The sequence below is a fragment of the Anser brachyrhynchus genome (assembly GCF_964034855.1).
Source record: "Anser brachyrhynchus genome assembly, chromosome: 17".
Lineage (NCBI taxonomy): Eukaryota > Metazoa > Chordata > Aves > Anseriformes > Anatidae > Anser > Anser brachyrhynchus.
In genome coordinates this window covers 9,734,541-9,759,706 of record NC_137710.1, presented here as the reverse complement: position 1 = coordinate 9,759,706, position 25,166 = coordinate 9,734,541, and the positions used below count along the sequence as shown (strand labels likewise).

Sequence of the window (25,166 nt, the reverse complement as noted above, 5' to 3'; positions counted from 1 at the left end):
TAGGGACGTGGGAAATGAGCCCGCTGGAGTCCAGCTTTCTTGCGCCCCCATTACTTAGGAACCATGCTCACGCACATTCAGAAAACAGCGCTATGCCTCACACAAAACGTAAATACAGTCACATACGACACATTAATTTGCCTGACAAATGCAGCAACAGACAAAAAATCCATTAGAAAGATACCAGTAGTGAAATGCTCAACAATTCATCAATTCTGTTAAAGAAAAAAGCACCATAAAAAACTGACTTTGCCCCTTACAGTCCACACCCTCAGGTCAGGACAGACAGATTATCCCACGTACACCACAAATACTCAAACCGACGTGGCTATTTGGGTGCCTCGGCTTAGCTACGTCCTGGTTCCATCCCCAGTCCTCACACCTCAAAGCCTCACCTTCTGAAAACAGATTTTATGCCAAGATCCTCATATTGCCATGCATCTAAATACTTTAAAATCTTGTATCTATGTACATAGACCCTTCTTGGACATTTTCAGGTTTTTTTCCACAAAGCTGGGGTTATTCTGAACAAGGAAAAAGCATCATGTCCTCAGCTCTGCCTTCAAAAGCTTGGCAGCATCACCCGCACCTCTTTCCTCACAGAAGACATCCGGACTGCTCCTCCACCGGTGCGACCTCCAGCATGCCCAGAGCCACCTGGGACTGGAAAACCACACAGCAGAGCCTGCAGCCCCCGAAGGAGCAGGCTGGGGATCAGAGGTATTTGCATACAAGCACCATTTTTTGACAGTCTGTGCAGATGATGCTTGCTGGAACGCCCCTCAAAAGAGATCTAGGAAATCTCCTGATAGAAGGAATCCAGACAGCACTGCTATATCTTATAACCTGGTAGGTGCCCACCTAAAACTACACAAAAAAAGGCTAAACACGTTAGAGTAGCTCCTCTCCTCCTCCAAACAACCACATCCTCAGGGTTAGAAAAGTACACATGCTATCATGCCATTCTGGAGTAACAGTGAAGGTACAATATTTGTTCTTACGCAAAGCTTTGTTTCCACTTAAGAAGGATCGCCAGAGAAAGAGTATTCCCCATGACCAAATAAACTGTAGGCGTAAAAAAAATAGCAAGAAAACAACAGTTACTCTACAGAGACAAGTGTTTTCCACAGAGGAGAGGAAAACTTAAATCCAAAGTTTTACATGAACTACATGAGTATTTTCTTTACGTCAGGTTTCAACAAGGAGAGTACTCAGTTCTTGAGTTGCTGTTATCGTGTTTCATCTATCAGAGCAATCAAGGCTAATTTGTAGCCACCATTAAACTGAAAGTAGGAATTGCCAGATTCCGGGAGTATTAGGAAGCAGCCCCATTTACTTCCAACAAGACAACACATGTTTCTACTTTGCAGGAAAACAGAAGAGCTAATGTCACAACATCTTTTTCCAGTACAGGATTCAGAAGCTTTTAAACATATCCTTCAACTTTCAATCCAAACAAATTCAATGAAAGTGCACAATTTAAGGTCAAGCGTGTACTTAGAATACCTTGCTGCGATAGTCTTTAATGCCAAGCAAATAGGTAACAAAATTCTACCTATGAAGTCAGGCATTTTCAATCACACTGTTCTCCAAAAACTAACCCCGTTTCTTAATTTTAAAACCAAATGATCATGGAAGAAGCCCTTTCCAGGGCCCTAAAGGTCATGGTCTTAAACAAGAATTTAAGAATTAAGGGAGACAGGAAACTGCCCAGCAGGGTAAGTACACCACAGAAGCATTTGGACAATGCTCTCAGACACACGGTCTGATTTTTGGGTGGTCCTGTGCGCAGCCAGGAGTTGGACTCGATGATCCTCGAGGGTCCCTTCCAACATGGGATATTCTACGATCCTATGATCTATATGCATGAGCACTATTCAAATGCAGCCCACACTAAAAAAGCTTTTGCTCCTGCTTTATTTTTTCCCTTCACATCTTGCACCAGACTTGAGGAGCAAGTGCCCAGAACACTTGAAAGCAAAAATTTGATACACAGAAACATTCTGACCTCAGATACTGAAAACACATTTTATCCTTTGCAAAGTAGCTGGTGCAGAAGCTGACATGTACTGGAGCAAATGGCTCGTGCCTTGAATAGCATTCCAGCGCTCCGGCAGAGCCGAACACGACAGGAATGCAGCCAGTGCTAGCCCCTGGTGCGTGTGTCCGCGGTGTGAGAGACCGCGTGCTGCTTTACTCCGCAGTCACAGTACCTGGAGAGGAGTTTCATATATCAAAACCCTCAGCTTCCATCAGAAGTCAGCAAACAGAAGTGCAATGCGTTCACAAAGAGCCGCCCGACCCGTTCAGAGCAGCGGATCGCTCCCCACGCCTTCTGCCTGCTGTCGCACTGCCAGCGTCCTGCAGCTCCTCGACCCGCTTCCATTATGCAAACGTGTCAGGTACCGCAGCACAGAACTTCGGCTTTGCCATTTTTTAGCTGCCACATCAACAGAAAAATTACTCAAATCCCATCCTCTTATGCTTAGAAAGCCACAGATGAGCACTTACACAATGCAGCATCCTTGGGCAATTTCTCTCTGCTCTACCACCAGAACTGGGGGGTGCTTCTGAATAAGTCTTTGCACTTGGCTGCCACTGCTGCAAGATTCCCAGTTCAGCCAGCTTTTCATCATTCGTTCCAAGACCTCAGTAATGCAGTACCTCTGTGTTACTGCACTTTAGTCAGTAAAGAGCAATTTAGGCATAACAATTTTACAAATTCAGAAATAAAACAACCGCAGTTTTAACTAGTCCTAGAATAAAAAAAGTTGTAACGTGTTTTACAAGTGTGGCATACACAAGGCAAAGTGCACAAACTCAAACCAAGCAGGCATCAGAAGCTGGACGATTTGGTTTTTTTGTTTGCTTTTAAAATGTACAGAACAAAACACGTCGCTCTTAAGGCAGAAGAAATCCTTTCTACTCAAATCACTAACAAAATATGAGCACAGACAAAGCAAATCCATAAATATAAACGCTGCAGGACAACACTCACCCAGAGCTGCATAAAATCCCTCCCTGCTGCCCGTGCCAAGGCCGTGCTCAGCTCCAGCCCCCCCATGCTCGGCTCCAGCCCCCCGGCTGCCCGCTCCCACACGCAGACCCGAGTCAAAACGCAGCCCTGGGGACACTTTGGCACTTCAATCACAGCACCCAGGCTGCCGCAGGGAAACACAGCTGCGGCCAGGACGGAGACTGCTCATCCCTCTGCAAGACATGGCACTTTGTGCCTTTTTTTCTACCAGCTTTGGTCCCCACATAGCCTCACCGTGCACCCCAAGTAATTTGGCCCAAAGAGGGAGAGGAACAAAGAAGCATAGCACAGGAGGAATATATGAAGGAGAGGATACAACACAACACAGGAAATAGAGCTAATGAATTAAAGTACAACAAGAAGAAAATTGGTAAGTTAAAGCACAAAAAAGCAGGGAAAACCTAAGTGCAGTCGAAGAGTCACATAACTCACCCAGAGCTGAACCCACCTTTCCGTGCACAGAGCTAGCTGATGGCTGTCAGGCACCAGTCAATAAACAGTGGAAACTAAATTTACAGTTAGATCAACCAAGTTTAATTTTAATTAACTAGGAAGCTGAACATTATGCTGTTTAGCTACTGTTAATGAGGCAACTATCAATTCCCATTAAGCTTAAGAAAATTTGTATTTCTCAATAACCCGATCAGTAGGCAAACGCTGACAACAACCTCCTTAGTAGCTCCGTATAACCAACATCGTTAAGATGCTGTTATCAAACACAGCATCAGCAGGCTGACCCTCTAGCACAAAGATAACACTGAAAGTTTCATGGGAAACCACACCGTGCCAGAGGGTTTGACAGTTTGGGGAATGCGGATTAAAGGTTAATCCTAAACTCGCGTTTTCAAGCAACTCAGTCGCTGAGTTGTTTGAAAACTCACTCGCTACAGCTCATCAGTGACTTAACCAAATGATGCAGATTTCTCCTCGATTCTCGGCAGGTTGCCCACAAACCGTACCATCAGCGCAACCATGCCAGGGGTTGTGTCTGACCCGTGGTGGTACCTAAACCCTCTGCGGAGAGGCAGGCAGGCTGGAGCAAGGACAGGAAGGACCATCACTGATTAAACACCGGTGGCCCCGGCACCAGGATGGGCTTGGGAAACTGGCAAACTGTTCTTTAAAGCTGCCGCGCATCAGAGATACGCGTGCAGTACTGTATTTAGACAGGGATAATATGCTGCGACTGCAGGATGAGCAACAGATTGGCAAGTAGCTTTACCAAAGGAATCTGCTGTTCAGACTCTGTCACAGGAAATCATTAAAAATGTGCTAGACAGTTAGTTATCCTCTGGGAACTGCCTGTGCCGAGATTTTGTGTTGGGACGGTCGGGGGGACTGCCTCATCTCTCAGCACCCCTCCTGGCCACGAGGCTCTAGCAGCCTGCACTACCACCCTCACTCACTGCGGGACACCGGGACACAAAGGAAGGCGTGCGGTTATCGCCACCCCCTCCCTTCCGTGCTCTGTTGCGTGACACTCGGGAGCAGAATGGGAACTCCTGCTAGTCATGGCACAAGTTATTTATGCGCACCCCACAGAGTGAAATGAAACTTCATAAAAGCTGCAAGAAATCACATTTAAAAAAAAAAACCAACAGCAGAGACTCGGGCATTACCCAAAGACCAATTCTAGAGACAGCTACCACTCTTGCATTACAATTCAACACCAAAACCAGCCCTAAATTAATTCCAGGAGACGGAATAGTTCATTGAAGCCTCAGTGGGTTTTCTGACATTCACTGGGGGATTTCACATCTTTCGTTCTTAGTACCTGAAGCCCTTCACTCTTGGATCGAGCTGTGCCATTCCCCTGGCACTAGAGGAACACAGGGCACTCTGACAACCAGAGAGGCTGCAGCAGCGGTCTGTGCTCTGCCACTCCCGTGCTCTGGCCTCATCTTTGTCTACTCCCGAATCTACCACGGGGACACAGAAGCCACGTCTGTCAAAGTTCCCTTTCTGCCCCTGAGAACCCAACCCACACACACAAACTGCCCTCTGTCTACAAACTCCTTTCTCCTCCTTTACTCTGCAGCCACAGCTAGCAGCAAGCCCACTTGCGCCCCAAAGTTTGCTCAACCATTAACACCAGGAATTACCAGTCCTAAAACATCAGACCTGCTAACGAGACCTGGTACTGCCTGCCTTGTCCCCACTACACTGGTAGCAGCTGCAAGGAAGAGTTGTCAAATCCATCACCCTTGCTTCGCAGCTCGTAACAACAGCAAGCAGCAGAGCCCTGAAACACCAGGAAAAGAGAACGCTGATACGTAACAGGAGGAGGGAAAAAACAATAACTGGCAGGCTGAAAAACAGGGGGCTTGGTGAGGGGGCAGGCCTACTTCCAGCAACACCGACTGAGGAGCAATAAAAAAAAAATAGCTGTCTCACATCACGGAGCCCTCACCTGGGAATCCAGCTGAACACAGAGACAGGGACTACAAGAACCTGGAACAGAATAAATACCACTCACCACGGCTTTCTCTAAGGTCGAGGCAGTGAACAGAAAGCAAAATGAGGGTTTCCATTTGCTTGCTGATGAAATCTCTTCAGAGCAGAGGAAGGCTGTGCCTAGGTCATGTCTAATGACTGAGTCCTCCGCTGAATTAACTAATGCAATATAATTAGTAAAAACCAGACAAATTCCAGCAGAGCATACCAGTTTTATTGCGGGTGTGTCTGGACTTCTATCCCCAGAAGCCGCGCTGTGTTTCAGCCCCACACCTACGGGCCGAGCAGCAGCACCAGCACCGTGCCGGCGAGCCCCCGCACACTGCCAGCCCTGCACAAGCCCCATGGCACGTGAGATGTGCCAGCTTATAGCCAAGGTTTTGGGGCTGTGTAATGAGACGTCTCGCTCCGGCAAATTGTTCTGTACGTTGCCCATCAGATAAGTTGCGCCAAATTTTTTAGAAACAAAACTTAGGTCATGGAATTACTTCCTCCAGCCAGCTTTGAAGTGGAGAAAAAAAGCTGCAAGAAGGAGAACTCAATTGGCTTTTAGCTGCCTGGTAAATGCTCTAACAAGAGAGCCCAATGACCTACATTCACAAGCTTCTGTACTAAACCACTATTACAAAATCCAATATAAAGCCTGACCACGTTTAAGTGTTTTCCATTAGCAAGCAGCAGTATCTTGTTAGAGAAACATGAAAACAAGTTATTGTCGTTAGCGATGATGATCTTAATTAATCCTCTAAACACTATTCTAAAATGTGCCGTCTGGATCATCTCAGACTGTTTAAGCTCCTAAGATTACATAAAGACCCCCAAACCTTTGCTTTTCAGTTGTTTGATGGGATTTTGACAGGAACTTCTTACGCATCCTCAAACTGTACTACAGAACTGAATTCTTAATGATTTCAACCTCTGATGCTTTTTAGACAACTGACAGAAACGCACGAGTGTCTAAATCCAGTCTGGCACCAGTACAGTTTACTGCGATTCAGTTAAAACATCCGTGAAATACTTCTTTACCTAAAAGCAACAGCTCTCAGTTCAATAACCTGAAGCAGATGTTTTGAGGTGTCCTGGAAAAGATATTAAGCCAAACCCCACCATGGTGAAGAGCTCAAACAAGCGTCTGAACACCAGATACAGTCAATTTAGTCACTGTTTAAAAGAAACATTACGGCAGTCTTTCCCTGTACACCCGTATAGTTGCAAAGGTCTGACACATTCAACTCCACATTAGCAGCTTCCAAAGATAATGAGTAACGCCAGCTAAGGAGAAATGCTCTACTAAAAAACAAAAAAGAACTTGCAGCAACGCATTATAAAGCAGACCAGTAGCCAAAATGAACAGTTGGTGGTCAAAACAGAAAGGGACAGAAAAGGGAAAGAGAGACTCTGGGACAAATACATCCAAGCTGAGATTCTCAAAGGCACAGAATTACCATTAAAAGCCCAAGGGCTCAGAAAAATGTAACTGCCCACGGTACCTTTAGGAATCTGCATCTCCACAGCTAGTGCTGATGATATACCTGATGTTAGTGATGGTAACAGTGCAAAACTGACTTTTGTAACCAAGACAGAAAAATCCACAAAGAAAGGAAATGTAAATTAGTTTTTAATAAATTAGGAGATAAACTATCTCACCCTAAATGCAGAAAAAATAGGTTCCTGTAAACTCACTGCCTTTCAACTCGCCTGAAAAGATACTACAGTTGAGGAGGCTTAAAAGAAGGTTTTATTTATCTGAAGAGCACAGCAAGAACATGGATACAAAGCTAGTGTCAAATTAACATGGAAGTACAAAGAGGTGCCTGATTCGCCGGGACTGAATTGTGAAGGGACTACACATTCATCTCCGAGTACATAAAACCTCCCATCACTCTGCAGCACTCATTTGATAGCTCCAAGTACAGATTTAAGTTAAGCAAGCTGCAGGCATCCTTTGTAAACCAGTAAGACAGTTGCTACAATACACAGGTTTAAAGAAGCAGGAAGAAAAACAAACACCACTAGGAAAACTAAATTCCAAGCACTATTCTAACTCTTTGTGAAGAAATCCATGCACTTGCCCAGAAGAGACAAGGGAGACTTCACTACCATTATCGTTGTTTAAAATCGGAAATTTGGTTCTGCGCATCCTTGCATGAACCAGATTTTCCCTATTTGCACCTTTTATCTCACGATAAACCCCAACACTATTTAATCTGCTAAACAGGTGATCTATTAGAGGTGGTAAGCAAAGCAAGTTAAAAGCAAACCTTGGCAGAGGGACACGAGGGTCACCTCGGAGAGACGACCCGAGCTCACGGCAGTCCCCAGGAGGACAGGCATCACCACGGACAGCTCAAGCAGGGCGCTCCAGTAAACAGGATGGGCGAGGGCATCCCAGAAGGAATTTGGAAATTCCTCTAACAGCACTGAGTTCCAGATGCCACGCTGCACGTGGCTGCATTACTTCACACGGTGAATTGAGGTTCGTACCTGACATATGGTTCCACGCGTAACCGTGCGCGTACATATGGGACGACACATATGGCTCGAGCAAGGTTCAAGTGATGCATATGGAGCTGCCGCAGAGGAATCCTAATGCTACAGGTTTCAAAGCCAGTGTTGTACAACCTGAGAGGATGACAGTTGGGGTATGTTTACAAGCAGGATGTTTCTGCCAGTGTAGCTACAAGACCACAGATCTCCAAAGCAGATATATTAGAGCAACAGTGAAAAAAAAACATTCACCTTGAAGGAGCAAAATTCAATGAAAAACTTGTCTTCCTCCACCACGCATCACCTGCTAACTGACATTTGATACCATGCTGGAGCAATAACCGTTCTGACACAGCACGGGAAGTACCATTTTCTAGTTTCTAGGAGGCTACAATGCCCAATTCCATACCTCGGGGGTCAGGGCCAAACCTACCCACCTGTAAAAAGACACAAAACCATGAATCTCTGCTGAACGTTTCCAGCTAGAAGTTTGGCTCTCCGCAGCACTTAGTGTCAGCTATAAAGGAATTCGCCTGAAATCAGTTTCACATAGTATCTTCTCCCACATATAAGCCTCTAGCTGTAACAATACTAGCTAGGTTGGCAACTTTTTTTTTTGGCTACTTAAGCGCACATCATGAGCCCTATATATACACACTGCGCTGCCAACGGTGCCAAAAAAACAAGATAAAACAAAGCAAGTCACACACGCAGCAGTTTCAACATCGAAGTTAGTTATTTCAGCGAGGCTGCCTACACTGACCCAATTGTGTTTCAGCCGTACTGAGAACTTGCTGGAGCACACTTCACTAACACTGTTATGTTTTATTGGTTTGGGTCATAAAAGTTATTTTGAAGAGAAAGGACGAGGGAATTTCAAAGCTACCAGAGGAACGCCACCGCTCTTACCTTCCTATTTACCAAGGGTGAGGATCACCCAGGAGTAATCTCGCTTTGCAATGGGAGGACAGCTTCCAAACCTGCAAAGCCGCCCCACGCTCCGGCTATCGATTCTCTTTGGCAGGAGCAGCCGGAGACGGGCGAGAGCTCTGCCAAACTTCGAGGGAGCTCAGCACCCAAGGAGAAACTTGAACCGAGCGACAGAGTTGGAAAAGTAGGAGTTCTCAGCCAACAAACACCAATCATTTCTGGAAAGTTAATAGTCTCAACGTTTCAAACCACCATGCCTGCCGCGTGAATTTCACCATCAAATTCGAAGAAGGAAAGAAGTGAAGAAGTGAAAAGAGAAGTGGGAAGATGACACGAGAACCGAGATGCCACAAGGTTTTTCTTTTTGGCATAGTCAAACGTCACTTGGAAAGCGGGGCAGTCTGGGGGTTATCGCTGGTTCCCCCTCGAAGCGTTACTCCAGGAGGTGTTAGTCACGGAGGCGAGCTGGGGTCTCAGCGTGGCACACACCCGGGGCCCGCAGCACAGCGACGGGTAAGCAAGGAGCACCTGACAACTTAATCACGCCGCATCTCCCCTGCTAATTAACTGCAGGGCCATACAGCGCTCCACCTGAGCTTTCCAACTTCCCGACTCCTACCCAAATAAAAAGAAGCCACCTTCAGCCAGCACGGGCGCTGCCACTCCCCCAAGCATCTCACCTACACGCTTTGAGGGGCACGGAGCTCGGCAGGAGCCCAGCTCGGGGCACAACTCCCCGGCTGCGGCCAGCTCCGTGCCCGGCTCCGCCGAGCCCCCCGGAGCCGCACCGGGGGCAGCGGAGGAGGAGGAGGAGGAGGGAGGAAGGCCCGGCCCCACCGCCCCTACCTGGCCGCAGCGGCTCGGTGATGCTCAGCACCAGCAGGAAGAGCAGGAGGAAGGTGCCGCTGTCCGCTTTGGGCACCATTTATCCTCCGTTCATCCTCCCCCGGCGCAGCGCCACAAAGCCGCGGGGCGACGAGAGGCGGGAGGAAGGGCAGGAGGAGGAGGAGGAGGAGCCGCCGCCGCCGCCACCACCGTCGCCACCGCGGGCCCCCGGGCCGCACCGAGCTCTTCCCCGCCCCGTCCGCCGCCGCCCCCGGGCGGGAGCGGGCGGCCCTGGCTGCGGCGGCGGGGAGCGCGGAGGTCGGGGCGGCGCCGCGCCGCGGGCCGCTCGCCTGGCTCCGGCGACGCACAAGATGGCGGCCGCGCCTCCCCGCCGCCTTCCCCCCCCCGCCGCCGCCTCCCGCCCCGCTCCGCCGCCGCCACGCCCCCTCCCGGCCAATCGGCGGCGCGGAGGGGCGGGGCCTGCGCGTGGCCACGCCCACTGAGGGGCGGGAGGGGGCTGGGGGGGGGCTGCGGGGCGCGGAACGGCCCCGGGAGGGGGCGGGGGGAGGGCGGCCGAAACCGGGGGCAGCGGGGGGGGGGGGGGGGGGCACCCAAAACGGGGGGTGATGGCCGGGGGGCGGCACCCAAACCTGTGATGGTGCCTGGGGGGGTGCAGCCGAAAGCAGAGCTGGTGCTTTTTTTAATTATTTATTTATTTTTAATTAAGATTTAATTATAAGTAGGCGCAGACGAGGGTTAAATGAAATAACACCACGCTGCCTGTGCCGGGTGAAGCCGAGGCCCCGGCCGCTTCTCACCCCGCGAGCCCCAGCCCAGGCCTAGCAGAGCTGTCCCGGGGGGGGCAGCAGCTGGAGACCCCCCGGGCCCAATGGGGCTGGGGGCACACAGCGGGAGGCTTTAGGCCACGAGCCCTTCTGAAGCTCCATGCGCTGCCAGGCCCTGCCGTGAGCTGAGCATCCACGGGGAGCCGAGGCATGAGCACATCCTCCCCTTGAAGGCACACATGCCCTGTGATGCCGTGGGTAGAGGCAGTTTCAAGCCCACCAGCTTGGCAAATTCGTCCCCAAAGTCAGCTGGAGCCCCCAAGCCCACCTCACCTGGAGCCTGGGCATGGCCCTGGGGTGAGCATGGCGTGGGAGCAGTGATCCAGGAGATGCCGGGGCTGCTCTGCCCTGGCTTTGCACCCAGGGACTACAGAACAGCCCAAGGTGCCCCAGCAGAAGTGGGGCCAGGGGCTGCAGGTCAGCTGCTGGGGGGCCAGGGGCAGCCAGCAGCAGAGGCTGGGGCCCAATAACCAAGGGACGAGGAATGCAAATAGGAGGAAGCAGTCATGGCATCATCTCCCCCTCCCCTGACCGACTGGATTCATTTCCCTTATTATTGCAGAGAAACAGCCCAGTCCTCCAAAATAACCAAGTATTTCCAACCGCAGCTTCCCGTCTGTGCTAAACCTCCAGGGCAGGAGGAAGCAGCGCAGAGCCCCAACCACACCATGGCAGGAGCAGAGCTGTGGGGCCAGGCTGCAGCCCCTGTCAGCCCCATGCCACCCCGTGCTGCTTTAAGGCACCGGGCCTGGCTCCTGCCTCCAGCAAGTCATCCTGATCCTTGCTGGCTGCTCAGTAATGGTTCTCTTAACTTTCTCTAACAATTACAACCTGCCCTTGCCAAAACCAACACTGCTGAAGAGCCAGAATGCCCCAGTTTTTCTTCCCACTTACGCAAACAAGAAGCCCTTGTGCAGGGATCCCTCACCGGCTCCTTCCTCGCAAGGAGCCGAGCCCCGGGCTGCCCCTTCCCACACAGACCCTGTAACGTCGGCACTGACGTTACAGCCCCACCTCGGGCCACGGCCCCAGCTCCACGGGGGCCACCACGATTCCTTGCACACCAGCGGTGGCCCCTCGCAGCGTCGCTCACTGCCGACAGCCCCCGTAGCTCTGCAAGTGCTCTGCCTCTTATTTCAGCCGAGGGGGGAAGCGTGCTTGGGCCTCGCACGTAAGAAGAAAAACAACGCTCAGAAAAAAAGAAGTAAGAAGTCATCAACAACAAGCTGGTTTTTTTTCCACTTTTGATTTGGCCATGTAAAGCACATTATCTGCTAGTGCTACAGTACCAAAAAAATCTGGCAACAAAGAGCCCACTGATTCCTTAATTACAGATAACGGGGTGCTTGCGACTGCAGCAGGAAGCGGAGACAAGACATCAAAGCGAGTGTTACAGGAATAGCCCATCTGAAGAGCACTCCATAGCCTTCAAGAGATCCAGTTTTATAGCTTTTCACTGAAAATAAATTATAGTTCTAGCAAATACATAAAGGCCCTTCAATCTGGCAGAATCAAGACTAGGATGTTAGTAAGGTTGTGTAGGTTAATTCACTCCAGGGACGACAGAACCAACACTGTCCCACAAGATATTTACTGCAATCTGCTTTTGAGCATGAATTGCACGATACAAAACTAACAATTCTTGGATACCCCATTTGTCTACATGTTATTCTGCGAGCCCGCCACATCCTGGTATGAGCACAACTAGCCTGAAATGCTAGGAAGCATTCAGCCAAGGCTTTTCTGAGCAAAGAAATCCTTCTGCGTGTGAGCATCACCTATTAACTAGGGACATTGATGGTCAGAACACTGAAATAAATAAAATGTTACCTAAGAACTTCATAGTTATTTATCCAGTTTGGTCTTTAAGGGTCACTGAAAACATGGACACATTAGTAAACAGATGCTCTGTACATTCATTTCTGAACATCTGAGAAGTTTTTGTTTGTTTACCTCAAGAAAAACTCAGCCCTCAGTTATTTCCAAATTAAAGAAACCAAAACCTGTTCATTTCATGCAGTCACAAACCCTAGCAAAGCCGTATTGATCAGTTCCTTTTTACAAGGTGCACTATAAAAAGTCTATTCACTTGGAAGGGTTTCCTGTTCAGGGACGTTAGTTTTGGAAGTGGCAGCGGAAACCCCGCGAGAGGAAGCTCTCCACCAGGACAAGCAAGGCAAACACCCCGCACCTTACACAGGTCTGCAGGCACTGCTCAAAGAGCTGCCTAAAAATTTCCACGGATATTCCCTGGGTAAAACGTCACCTGATTATAGCAAACGTCAAGACTGCCAAGTGTTACACAGGCTGTCCTGTACTCAGGCGTGGTGCAGGAAGGGCACACACGTGGCTACGCCTGCTTCCTGCTCAAAAGGTGCTCGGTGCTTCTCCAGCAAAAGTGCTGGTCTCACAGAGATCAGCTCTTACTGGAACATGCACGGCTCCGAATGGTTAAAACTGCTCTTCATCCTTCTGGTTAATTATAATGATTAGTCAGAAGTTTCAAAGAAAGGGAGGAAAAAAGTTTTTAAAAGCCCCAGTCTGGCTGTCGGAGGTACTGCTTCAGTTCTTCAGAATGCTGTTGTTATCCATGCTGGGGGACTGCACGATTGTCCCTAGCCCTGTGCTGTTCCCATCGCCATCAAGTCTTTGAAGTCAGACACATGGAAGCTGAAAAATCAAGTTTGAAAAAGCTGAAATCAACACAAAGCCCCAGAGGCTGATGACAGTGAAGCAATCAACACACAAAACAACAGGAATCCTCCGATCAGCTCTGAAGAAGCTGCTGTCGTGAGCCTTTCTCGAGAATAGCAGAAGCTGGAAGTCAAACTTCCCAAAGAGTGAGGGTTTAAGAAAAAGCCAGATGCAAAGCCCACAAAAAGCAGCAAATCATGACCTACGGAATGGAGGGGCTGAATGAAAACTAAGGAAATGAAGTTAAGGGATGGCACATCCTGCCCTTCCAAGCCCCAAGCAAACAAACAAAAAACCCACCACAATTCTCAAACACAGCCATTGCAAAGACAAAAACTGCTCTGTTGCGGAATGAAAGCATTTAAGAAACTTAACAACAAATCTTTTGTAAACTCAAGATAACCAAAAGAATTGCTAAGACTAGATTTCAATCTGTTAAGTAAAAAAGGAAACCTTCAGCAGCAGAAATATTTTAAGAGTTCTACTTCACTAAATTAAGTTACTCAAGACATTTTTCCAATAGTTTTAAGCTTTCAGGAAGGAGCTTTTTTCTGAACATCGTTATGAAAAATTCCTTCATATCACCCTGGGGAGGAGGGCAGGGGGGAGGAAGCTGGCAGACCAAAGACTGAAGAGGAGGATACCCCCCAAAATTTACCCTGTGTGATTACATTCATTTTCTTTTTCATATGCCACAGGTAATTCCCCACACCCAAATCAAATGTGTCTACCAAATTATTTACTGCACAGCTGAGCACCTGGTTAACACAGCATTAGATATAAAAGATGTAGGTACATTTCAGAAAAAAGAAAAACTCTTAGGCTGCTTCCACCCTATCAGCAAAACTAAACACAAAGACTGTTTTATGAAGAAGGTAGAGCACGACCACCATCTCTCAGACTTGCCACCACATTTTTACCTCGGATGAGGTCACCCGGGGCTCTGCAGGACTGGAAGCACCGTTCCAACTGCGGGAGCTGTCTGTGACATCACACAGCGCCCGGTGCCGGGCCAGCCGGCCGCTCGCCTGCGGTTTCAGCAGCTCGGGCAGCCACCATGGTGCGTGGCCACACCACCTGCCACCACGCATGATGCACACCAGCACCAGCTCACACAGCTCCCCAAAGCTCTCCCACCATGGACGATGCTGCGGTGCTTGAAAAGAAGGGTTACAGCCTGAGTGTCACGCTGGGAGAAGGCTCGTACGGCAAGGTGAAGTCAGCCTACTGCAACAAGCTGAAATGCAACGTGGCCATAAAGATAATCGACAAGAGGAAAACTCCCCGGGACTTCCTGGAGAGATTTCTTCCCAGGGAAATAGCTGCTTTGAAACGCTTGCACCACCCATCGATCATCAAAACCTATGAGATCTTTGAAACATCCGGTGGGAAAGTGTACATCATCATGGAGCTGGGGGTAAAGGGAGACCTCCTGGACTACATCAAGATCACAGGAGCCATGAAGGAGGACTTTGCTCGTTTAAAGTTCCAGCAGTTGGCTTCTGCCATCAAGCACTGCCATGACTCAGACCTTGCTCACAGGGACCTGAAATGTGAGAACATCCTTCTCGACAAAGACCTAAATGTCAAGCTGTCAGACTTTGGCTTTTCCAAATCCTTGTCTCGGGACGAAAATGGGAGAACTATTCTCAGTAAAACCTTCTGTGGGTCTGCTGCATATGCAGCCCCTGAAGTGCTGCAGGGCATTCCTTGCGACCCCAAGATTTCTGACATATGGAGCCTGGGTGTCATCCTGTATACAATGGTCTACGCATTAATGCCCTTTGATGATTCTAATGTTAGAAAAATGATCTGTATTCAGAAACAACACAGGATTCCCTTCCCCAAGTCAAAATACCTGACTACAGAGTGCAAGGACCTTATTTACCACTTGCTCCAGCCCGATGTATCTCAGAGGCTGTGTATAGATGACGTTTTGAGACACTCATGGTTGCAGACTTCAAAATCAGAAATCCCTACCTCTCCATCAGCTGCGGAAATTGGTGAGTGTTCCCAAAACCTGCATGACGAAAAGCCTGAGCACAACCAGGAAGCCAAAACCCACTCTGCAGAACAGGAAGGAGAGAAGGAAAACGGATCCTCTTAAAAATCGGTCCAACTTGTGAACTGCTGGTTTTCGACTTGAGCTTCTCTGAACCCTTTAAGAAAGTCCTCATCTTTTGCTTTACAAAGCATAGAAACATAAAATACCGTGCATCTGCTAAGCTGAACGAACGCTGCTGTTCTAATAGACCCGTCCCTGATACGGTTTGCAGGGACCAGAAGTTACGGTCAAAAGTACATCAGAAAACTTTCAGGTCACAGTGCTGCTGACTGACACATTTCTCACACGTTTCTCAAGTTTCTGATTATACCAGCTGCAGAATTCAGTAAGTAACAGTGCAGGTTATTAGGAAGTGTGAACTGATGTCTGGAACTGCATGCATACTTTTTTCACAACATAACAATTCTCTTGACAGGTCCACTGTACACTCAGCAGCATCAGTCTGAACTCCACTTACATTAAACAGAAGCCCTCTAAAATTCTGGGTCATGTCTCAATATATACACAGTTACATCCTCTCTTCTGCAAAGCACAAGACCAAAGAAGTTTGACAAGCAGGAGGAAAGTCCAGTCCAGCCTTTTAGGAAGGCTTACCACATTTTATAAATAGATATATCTGTACAGAAATGTATTTAAACGCATGGCCATCTTAAAAAAAAGAGAAATATATCTTTAAAAAATTATCGCTGTTTTCTAAGAGTCCAGACTCTTCTCTGCCATTGCAGGAAGCATCCTTACGATACAGCAGCCCCGTGTAACACATCTGTGCAGTTCAGAGGGAAGTTATACCACAGCAGGAGATATTTTGCCTTCAAAAGCATATCACAAAGCTACTTCAGCCAAAGAGTCTAGACCTGGTCCCAGATCTAGTAACTGCTGCTTTCTGCTCTGGCAGCTGTACCTAGATACCCCTTACTACTGATGGCTCACAACGTCCAGCTTGCAGCAAGCTGAGCACAGACAGTTCGCTACTGCCTTGCTGATGACTGGAAAATTTAGAAGAAATCAGATGCCTTCCTTCTTTTAGGAAGCTGCAGTAAATTGTCTGTGATCGATGTAGTGTCTTGAGATACTGGTGTCTGAGATACTGTCCTAGACTGTGGGGTGCCTGTGGGTGTCTGAGGCCCGCTTGCTGGGGTCTTGTAACCAGGTGTTCCCGTGTGGGCTGGGGAAGGAGTATAGCTGGCTCGCAGGGCTTTGTCAGTGTATTTACTTGCAGTCCTGTTTACTAGTCGCTGCAAAGCCGGTGACATTGCTGGGCTTAGTCCTTTCGGAGTGAGGCTGGAATAGAAAAGACAGTTTTAAAAGATTTTACAGTAAAAATTTGCCATTTATCAGGAGTACTATCGATGCTCCCACAGGAGAGTTTGGTGTCCACTCCCTCCACTGACCTCACCCACTGGCTGCAGAAGTCCTTCTGCCTGCAGGTAAACGCAGCCTGTCTCTAGAGAGAGAAGTAATGGAGAAACATCTAACACCCCTCCTAAACGTGAACAGCTCAGCCTGCCTTTTTCCTTTGAGCCTGTACTGTCCTTCCTTGACCCAGTCAAGCTGCCTGGGTGGTGTGGGGCAGAAGAGTAACGCTCACCAGAGGGAGTACTACAAACAACCAGCACACACCTTCCCTTGGGAATTAAGTTCCTTCTTAATGCTTTTGGCTTGACTGCACCTCTGCTGCTTCCAGCACTCTTCTCATTTCTCCTTTTCTGCGTATGTTGATTTAAATCTCATAAGAAAATACCCTTTCCCAATTCCACTGTCAGAACAGAAGTCTCACCTGGCCAAGTTTTCCGTGACTTTTCGAAGAGCCTCTTGCTTCTTTGCTCGGTTTTTAGCTGCCACTTCATTGGCCATCTTGAGTCCTAACCTCTCACGACGCCCAGGCTCCAGGATCTATAAATACATCACACAGTTTATTTGCCAAGGCACTAGTATGGGTGCTGCGTAGTGAGACAAAGCACCTCCACGGTTGGATTGCAGCTGACAAGGACCAAAACCGGGGAGGAGTGGGATCAGCCCACTCTTCTCTGCTGCTACATAGAAGCCAGAGAGGACAAAGAGACCTTCAACCTGCCTTTGCAAGTAATAAAAATGGTAGAACCAGTTCAGTCAAGGAAGCAGCCATTACCTCTGGCATTTCCTCCCTCCTGCTGTCTCTGGTAGACAAACAATGTCACCTGTGTCTTGCCCAGCCTGGCCCACAGCCAGCCGGCTCTCAGGCAAACACAGCCATAGCTAAACGCAGCAGGAAAACCAGTCAAGGACTTTGACGTCTGACAAAACGGAGGCACACACAGAAAATTACACCTTTCTTAAACTAAGAATCTCAGACAACTCACATTCAATGACACCAGCAGGAGACAAGTGGCATGCAGGGTCAGGTGCCTTTAGCAAAGCCAGAGTACCTTCCCTACCCTCAAATGATACAGCTGCCTCAGTCTGTGACAGACAGAAGATCAAGACAGAATAAAATCTTATGATTTCTGCCCATTCGTACATTAAAATCAGAGAAACCAGGCACCTCTCCAGGTTCCTCCAAAAGCCCCTTCATCTGGGCCCATCACTGAACTTTGAGTTTCACTCTCTTGCCAACTGTGTGTTCCACCTCAGGTACCTTCACTAACTAGCTTTCATGTGGATCCATGTCCACCTCCACCCTCCAAGCAGAACCTAGATTATTAGTCCCAAGGACTGGAACGCAGCCCAGCGATGTGTCACACATCCCACAACAATGTGAATCTATTAGTTACTTGCTTGTCTTTCTCTTCTTAGTCCACCCCCCCAACCCCCTCCCCAAAAAAATAGAAGGACATCTTGACTCCTGACATGCAATACCTTGAAAGCTGGTCCAGGTGTTCGGTCCACATACGGCGTTTCCGACCCATCCAGACGCAAAGGGGTGGTTTCGATTTCACCCCACGTCATGAAAGGAGACTCATTCACACCTAAAAACAAATTTGTAAAGTCATATTCACGCAGGACATCTGACTATTTGGCCAGTACACACACACACAGGCAAAAAAAAAAAAACATCCGGAGAGCCAAATTATGAAATGCAGCAAATTTATCAGGACACAAATGAGCCCTTCTACTGCAGAGGAAATCACAGCCCATTTGAACAGTGACATGTTGTTCCCATTAAAAAGGCATGACCTTAAACTTCCAGGACTGCTTGTGGCTGTGACACCCTCTAGGTTACAACACCCAAGCTGTCCTTTCCATGTGTTTATTTTTCTATTTGGTATGCTTTTGCTTAGTGAAACTTTTTTTTTTATGGTATGAAAGCTCCTTCAACATGGGGAACTATTTAAAAATAGGGAAATGAGTAATGTATGTAATAAGCCCAATGTACTCACAATTCACCTTGAGGTTAGCCTGTGCCAACCAGTGACAACATCTTGCCTAACAGAACCTATTCTGTAGTTGTAGCTACGAGCCCAGCTAAGTCACCGGCTAGAAAATCCGGCTGTCCAGCATTTAGGAAAGGCATTTACATGGAGGAAAGGAAGCGCGTTCCATATGCCACCTACAGGCTTCTCAGAGGAAAAGCTTCACTCTGCTCACCTTTTAGCACAGTGATAAAAGACAGGGAAACCCACACTGGTGAAGAACAGCTCAAAATTTGGATACCATATCTGAAGTAGAAGAAAACAACCAGTATATTCTAACTAAAAGTATCCCAAAGCTAATACATCTGAACAAAATCAATCTGTTACACGCAAGTGTATTAAGATGAAAAGAAGAAAGAGGAAGGAGGAAAATACTATGTTACACTGTGAAGCCAGTGAGATAAAATACATCCCTATGAGCTGGGCTGAACCATCACACAACAAACTACAGGACACATGAACAGGAACACTCCCCACTTTGTAAAAGGAACAACTGAACTTGTTGGAAGGTTGTTTGAATTTCTGTCTTTAAGCACTAGAGAAGCCTCACCCACGGATTAAAAGAAAATAATAGCAGCCACTGAACGCCAGGTGCAGGTTGCCTAGGATGGCTCACCCCTCTAGAGGATTCCTCTGCAATGGCAGAGCAGCTTGCTCAGAGCCTCTGGTACTGCGTGACTTTTAATCACTGCATCAAACTGGCACACACGGTACACAAGTCACCAGCACATGAGACACATACAGCCTTACCTCCTCATCTAAACCAAAAACAATACTCCAGTGCTGAACAAACAGTACATCAACAAGTGCAGCAGCAGTCCTCTTATATCAAGGGGAGGAAAAAAACAAACAAAAAATAAAAACCCACCACCACCAAATACCCAACAACAAAAAAAATTCTTACCAGGGGCGGGAGAGGGGGTAGCCACAAATCCGTATCCATTCACTTTTGGAGACTCCTGGGGTATCAGCTCTTTCCCATCTGGTCCCACTTTGCCCTGTTTGTACTAAAATAGTAAAAGACAACGTCATTCATTTGTCTTTAGAGAAAGGTGCCAGTCAGCTGTATCAAGCACACACAGAGTTCTCCTGGCTGACAAACAACATCAGAGAGCAGTTTTAAAAGGCTTAGGTCAGAAGCAGTGAAATTATCCAACCTGAGCATTGAGGGCTGCAGCTTGCTGGAGCTGGGATTTGCTCACGGCTTGGCTAAAAGGGTCCTTCACAAAACGAGTGTTTCGATGGACAACTTCCCTGGGCTTCTTAAATGTGTCCTCCTCATCAGGTACACCTGGAAAAGCAGAAAGTCTTTCATGGAAGGGCTCAGGTACCACCAGGATATGATTTGTAACACAAAAAAAAGATAAATTAGGATCATTTTTTTTTGTTTGGTTGGTTTTGGTTTTTTGTTTTTGTTTTTATTAAAGGAAACAGTCAACTATACTTTCTCTCTACTTCACGTTTTTTGCAGAAATTATCAATTGTATATTTACAGCCAGAAAGGAAGCTACAAAACGATGTAGTTTTCTGCAGTAACCAAGGGACCAAGAAACAAAAGGAGCATTCTTTGAGAAGCAATGAATGAATACAGATGACAAAAAACATGCTTATAAATAAGATAAACCAAACTGGAAAGGTCTAAGGCTCCTGTAAACAAGCACTTCTGTAATATGTTCGGTGATCATGTTCAGTGACAGAACATGCTCGAGCTTTGCAATCAGAGGCAATGAAGCAAGATCCCAAGAACGGGGCGGGGCGCAGAAGACTAACAACTGCACATCTCTGAGCTCCACAGAATAAATAGTGCAGTATCACCAGAAAGAGCTCCTCCGTCATCTACAGAAGTGCTGTAAGCACTGTTTGGAGTCAACCCACCTAGCCCAATGCATCTCCTGAGAGACTTGCTTGCCTCACCTGTTGGATAATACATGAGGGTGTTTCGAGCAGTGTACTCCCAGGTCTCCAGCCCAGCTTTCACATTCTCCAGGGCTTGCTGCTCCGCTGAAGGAAGTGCCAGGTTTTCATTTCGTCGCTGAAATGATGTAAAAAAAAAAATTAAAAAAAAAACAAAACAGGTATGAAACAGACTCCTGCTATCTTTTAATCAGGCATATACAACACTTGGAGAGCTCAATCACCAGCTCAGCTACGTGCCCTAACGCACTTCACACCTGCATAGCATGAGCTCCCTCTCTCTAGCAACTGGCACTTGAGAAAACATCCTGTCCCCCAGGTGAGCTTTGCAAACAAAAACTCCATATGAAATTCTGGTATAAAATCAAGTGAAGACTAAAGACTTCTCAGAAAGATTATGACAATTATATCTTGCAACAACACTTGTAATGGTTCAAGCTTTTCCTCTAATCTAGTAATCAAAATTAAAATGAAGCCTTCATCACTAAAAAAGGGAACAGCAAGACATGCTATGTGTCTGATATAAAGGCAGTCTACAAGGCCAAAGAGAGTAACCCTGGGAGAATCTTTGTACCACCCCAGTCTCACACAAAATGTATTAGCTGACACAAGCAGTAAGAAAAGAGCAGGAACTGCTTCAATACTCAGAAAGTTGGAAAATTTTTCCATAGGAATACAGCTATGGAAGTATTCACCATACTCACTATTACCTGCATGCAGGTACCAGCACAGTAGCATCACTAATACTTAACAAGAAATTAGCAGAATACAATCAGCCACTAAGTTACTAAACTTTGTATTTTTTCACACTAAAATTAGACAATTACTACCAGAACAGATTAACTGATGTCATCCATAGGTATCATCCATATACATTTACAAAGCAGCATCGCTGCTGAGCACGTCAAATGAGGCCAAGGCATCTGCTCCACAAGCAGGCGTGCTGTGCGAGGAAGAGCAATGTCTGAACACACAGCACTGCCTGACAGAAGACACAAAGCATCAGCACCAGGCTGGCTCTGACAACCTTGCCTTGACCCAAAACAATCCCTTTGGGGATGTTCTTCTGCCTGCCTTTTAATTCTGCTTTAAAGCATTCTAGCCAAGAAGATGCACAAGGGTCCACAGAGGGCACTTGTACTGTAACAGGCTCTGAGGCTTCACATTAGCTGGGATTAAAAAAAAAAAACACAGTGATAAACTTCACTTATGTGTTAGTGCCAAACTTCATTAAAAAGGCACTGCAGCTCACATCCACATTGACACATCTGGCAACAGTGTGAGCTGCTCACTACTGATCTAGAAAGACTGACGTGGCAGCCCCAAAACAGCTCCTGTATCTCCCATTAAGCTAGCTGAGGAAGACAGCACAGCCAGCCCCACTGCGTGCAGTATTTTACATCTGCAGTTGAGCAGATTAATACTGATAATAGACACAGAAAACTGAAATAAGAAAAACGATCTATCTGCAAATGATAAATGGCTGATGGACAAACACGAGGGACTGTACTTCAGCTGCTCGCTTTGATATTGCTGCTTCTGGAAGAGACTGCCAAGAACACTCATGCGTGTACCTAGCGCTGTGCTTCACAGACTCAGAGCCCCAGGCAGAGAGAGATCTTCAGTGACTTATGTCACTTATGTCACCAAAGACTATCTTTGTATTACAGACGGGGAAAACAGGACTTCAAAACGAAGCAGTCAGCTATCACAGAAGCCAGAAAACTCAGGCTTAGCTCAGCTGTAGATGTGATCACTCCATGCACCTGCTATTCAAAATCAAGTCCTTTCTGTTCTTATTCAATAATGATTAATTCAACGCCTAGTTCAACAGCCCTATACTCAAAACCAATGAATTCTCCTCTGGATTTACAGCAGGTTTTGAAAACAGAAGGTAAGATAATATACTATTTAATCAAACAAGAAATACAGCAAAATGGTGTTTCTGTGTTGTGTCATTTTGGAAGAGCAGAGCTACACTTGAGCCATTTCCTTACCTGGGTGTACTCCTCTTCTGCATTGTACAGCCAAGCATGCTTGACTTTCTCCTTCTCTTTGGCCACTTCCATGATCTGCTCAAATGAAGCATTATCTTCACTCGTGTGTTTTGCTAAGAAGCTGTCCAAATTGGGAAGTGCATCTTTACCATCTTTTTCTGCTTCTCCTAACAAGAGGAGGGAAAAAGCCTGAGAAAGGTTAATACCTCCCTTTCTATACGAGACCTACACATAACTCGTAATCCTTTCTGAGAGCTACCCTTCTACTGACCCACTAATAATTAAACCTAGTGAAAAAAGTATATAATACATGCAGAGTGGTACAATATTAATTTTTTAGAAGACATAACTGATTTTCACATAAAGGCTTTTATGGCATTTATAGCCATTTGTGTTAAAGGGAAAATGTAGACAGCTGCTAGCAGACCTCCACAGTACACTATACAAATATCTCTACCCCTGCCATCGTTGCTTATTGACCCTAATTTCAGGTGACACAGGAAAAAATGACTGCTTTCAAAGCAATCAACTGAATTAAGAATTTGCACTGCCCTAAAGAGACCCATAACTGAGAACTCACACACCTGATATGAAACATTACATCAAGTCCAACTCCCAGGTGATCATTTTCACTTACTTAGAAGGTTAATAGAAACTGCTTAAACATCAGCTAAATACCCGAAACCTTTCCAGGAGACAGAGCTCACAAACATATTTTCCTGCTGCTGAAGAATTCAGCTACAGGAACATCATTCTCCTACCTTCCTCTGCAGCTTTGATGCCAGCTTTGGATTTATTCCCCAGTGGAAGACCACCTGGATGCACTTCTGGGGTTTCAAATGTGGCCGGAGTAACATCTGAGACAGAAACAAGAAGGTTCACATGGTTACCAAAGCACAGAACAGGACATTTGCTGTGGTATCTTGCATCACAGTATGGGTCACGTACCAAATACGAGTCACAGAAGATGTATCACAAGAAGAACAGTTTAATTAAAAACTTGTGAAAAGACTATAAAATAGTCTTTTCAATACTGTGCTAATCACTGAACAAGATTTTGCTCTAAGACATTTTTTTCCTGCTTAGAAAAATACACAGGAGAGCCAAGGCCCCGTGTATTTGCCATCCTATGTTCAGCTTTAACCAACAGAAGCAGCAGTGTGAGCTTGTTAACAATCTTAACCCAGGTGAGTGCTAGCACCTATGGTAGGGATGGAAAGGAATCCACTTGGTGACATGTGTTCTTTTGCCATGACAAAGCTAGTTACCTAAACTGCACAGCTAGAGCTCATCCAGGCAGTGGGCTTCAGTATAAAACATAAAAAGCAAACACACAACAGGGCATCAGATGCCTGCTACACAAACCTCTGGCAGTCATGAACTTTCAACAACTTCCCTCCTAAATATATGAAAATCTTCTTTACCTACATTTGCAACAAAAACTCCTAAAAATATAATAATGACTGAGAACATAGCCCAGAGCTGCTGATACTGTAATATTGCAACTCAGAACATGTAACTTTCCCTAGAGCACACGAGCTTGGCAAAATGTGGCTCTGAGTTATGGTTACATTGCAGCTGTTTCCGCCCCCACTCCCCCAACAGCACTCCTTCTAAAAGGCATTATTAAACATCATCAGGGAGCAATTCAGCACCAGTCACCAGATACTGGCTACTGCTGACTGTGGTATGCTAAAGAATCAAGACTAACATTACATGGGACTTAAGATAACCACCGCCAGCACAAAGTTAGGTAAAAGAGCAATAAAATTAAATATAAAACCTTTCACCTTTAATAAAACTAATAAATAAATAAATAAATAAAGTTACAAACAGTTAAGACAGACTTTTTTCTCTCTTGCATATCCCACAGCATAAAAAGACAAAGCACACTTTTTTTTGTTTGTTTGTTTGTGTTTTTTTGTGGAAACTACCTATACTCTCAGCTTAAACATTAGGGCAGCCCCGGTGAGCGGCTCTTACACGGCACAGGGGTGTCCCTCGACGATTTGCCCAGCGAGGAGCCAAACTTTATAGCGATTTGCCTCATCTTCTCCAAGTCACCGTTTTCCTCAGCCTCCAGATATTCCTTCTGCGCTCGCAGCTTCTCCACGTCGGGAAAGAAGTCCCGCTGAATGATCTTCTCTAAACTCTAAGAGCAGGGAGAAAAACACAAGAATAAATCGCTGGGACGCTGCGGGGACCCCCGGGGGCGGCCGCGCACGGGCGCTGGGGCCGGGCCCAGGCTAGGCCGCGAGCACCCGTGGAGGCAGGGCGCGGGGCCGGCCGCGCCCGCCGCCCACCTCGATGTACGCCTCCTCGTCCAGGATCTTCTTGGGGGCCGGCCGGGCCGCCGCCGCCTCCCTCTCGGCCGCCACGGGCACCAAGGCCCCGGCGGACGCCCCGGGAGCCGCCGCCGCCGCCATCATGGCGCCTCCTCAGCCGCCGTAGGCGCCGCGCGGTGACGTCACGGCGCCCCCTGGCGGCCCGTTGCCATGGCAACGGCGCGGCCTGATCCCAACCCGCACC

At 47.1% G+C, this 25,166-nt stretch overlaps 3 protein-coding genes across 5 annotated transcripts in view; 1 reads left to right on the top strand and 2 right to left on the bottom strand.

Annotated features, from left to right (window-relative positions):
* The window catches only part of DGCR2 (DiGeorge syndrome critical region gene 2), a 49,915-nt gene extending 39,780 nt beyond the window's left edge, over nt 1–10,135 (bottom strand). The window contains exon 1 of one of the 2 annotated variants that reach the window (XM_080559895.1): nt 9,755–10,135. In XM_080559895.1, coding sequence (XP_080416021.1) covers nt 9,755–9,833 — 79 coding nt within the window. In that variant the 5' untranslated portion in view covers nt 9,834–10,135. Of the gene's footprint in view, nt 1–7,975; nt 9,698–9,754 lie in introns of those variants that run through there. The other variant, XM_080559896.1, reaches the window with a different exon arrangement.
* A 241-nt stretch (nt 10,136–10,376) lies between these two features.
* On the top strand, nt 10,377–15,477 carry TSSK2 (testis specific serine kinase 2). Its single transcript, XM_080559882.1, has one exon. It carries the CDS (start codon nt 14,411–14,413, stop codon nt 15,377–15,379), a length of 969 nt encoding a protein of 322 aa, XP_080416008.1. The 5' UTR covers nt 10,377–14,410; the 3' UTR covers nt 15,380–15,477.
* Nucleotides 15,478–15,903: 426 nt separating this feature from the next.
* ESS2 (ess-2 splicing factor homolog) lies at nt 15,904–25,115 on the bottom strand. 2 transcript variants are annotated; one of them, XM_080559866.1, is made up of 10 exons: nt 24,941–25,115; nt 24,621–24,789; nt 23,399–23,494; nt 22,638–22,804; nt 20,641–20,758; nt 19,884–20,017; nt 19,631–19,733; nt 18,173–18,282; nt 17,115–17,230; nt 15,904–16,618 (listed from the first exon to the last, which is right to left on the bottom strand). In XM_080559866.1, exons 1-10 carry the CDS (start codon nt 25,064–25,066, stop codon nt 16,333–16,335), a joined length of 1,425 nt encoding a protein of 474 aa, XP_080415992.1. In that variant the 5' UTR covers nt 25,067–25,115; the 3' UTR covers nt 15,904–16,332. The 2 variants fall into 2 exon arrangements, with proteins under 2 accessions (XP_080415992.1, XP_080415993.1); XM_080559867.1 differs by having other exon boundaries at nt 22,638–22,826; nt 24,941–25,098.
* Between the last annotated feature and the right edge of the window lie 51 nt (nt 25,116–25,166).

Coding starts and splice junctions, on each gene's coding strand:
- TSSK2 (XM_080559882.1), top strand. CDS start 14,411: ATGGACGATGCTGCGGTGCTTGAAAAGAAGGGTTACAGCCTGAGTGTC.
- ESS2 (XM_080559866.1), bottom strand. CDS start 25,066: ATGATGGCGGCGGCGGCGGCTCCCGGGGCGTCCGCCGGGGCCTTGGTG. Junction 20,018..20,640: donor CCTCATGTATTATCCAACAG/GTGAGGCAAGCA, acceptor CTGCTTTTCCAG/GTGTACCTGATGAGGAGGAC. Junction 17,231..18,172: donor CACCTGGACCAGCTTTCAAG/GTATTGCATGTC, acceptor ATGTATTTATAG/ATCCTGGAGCCTGGGCGTCG.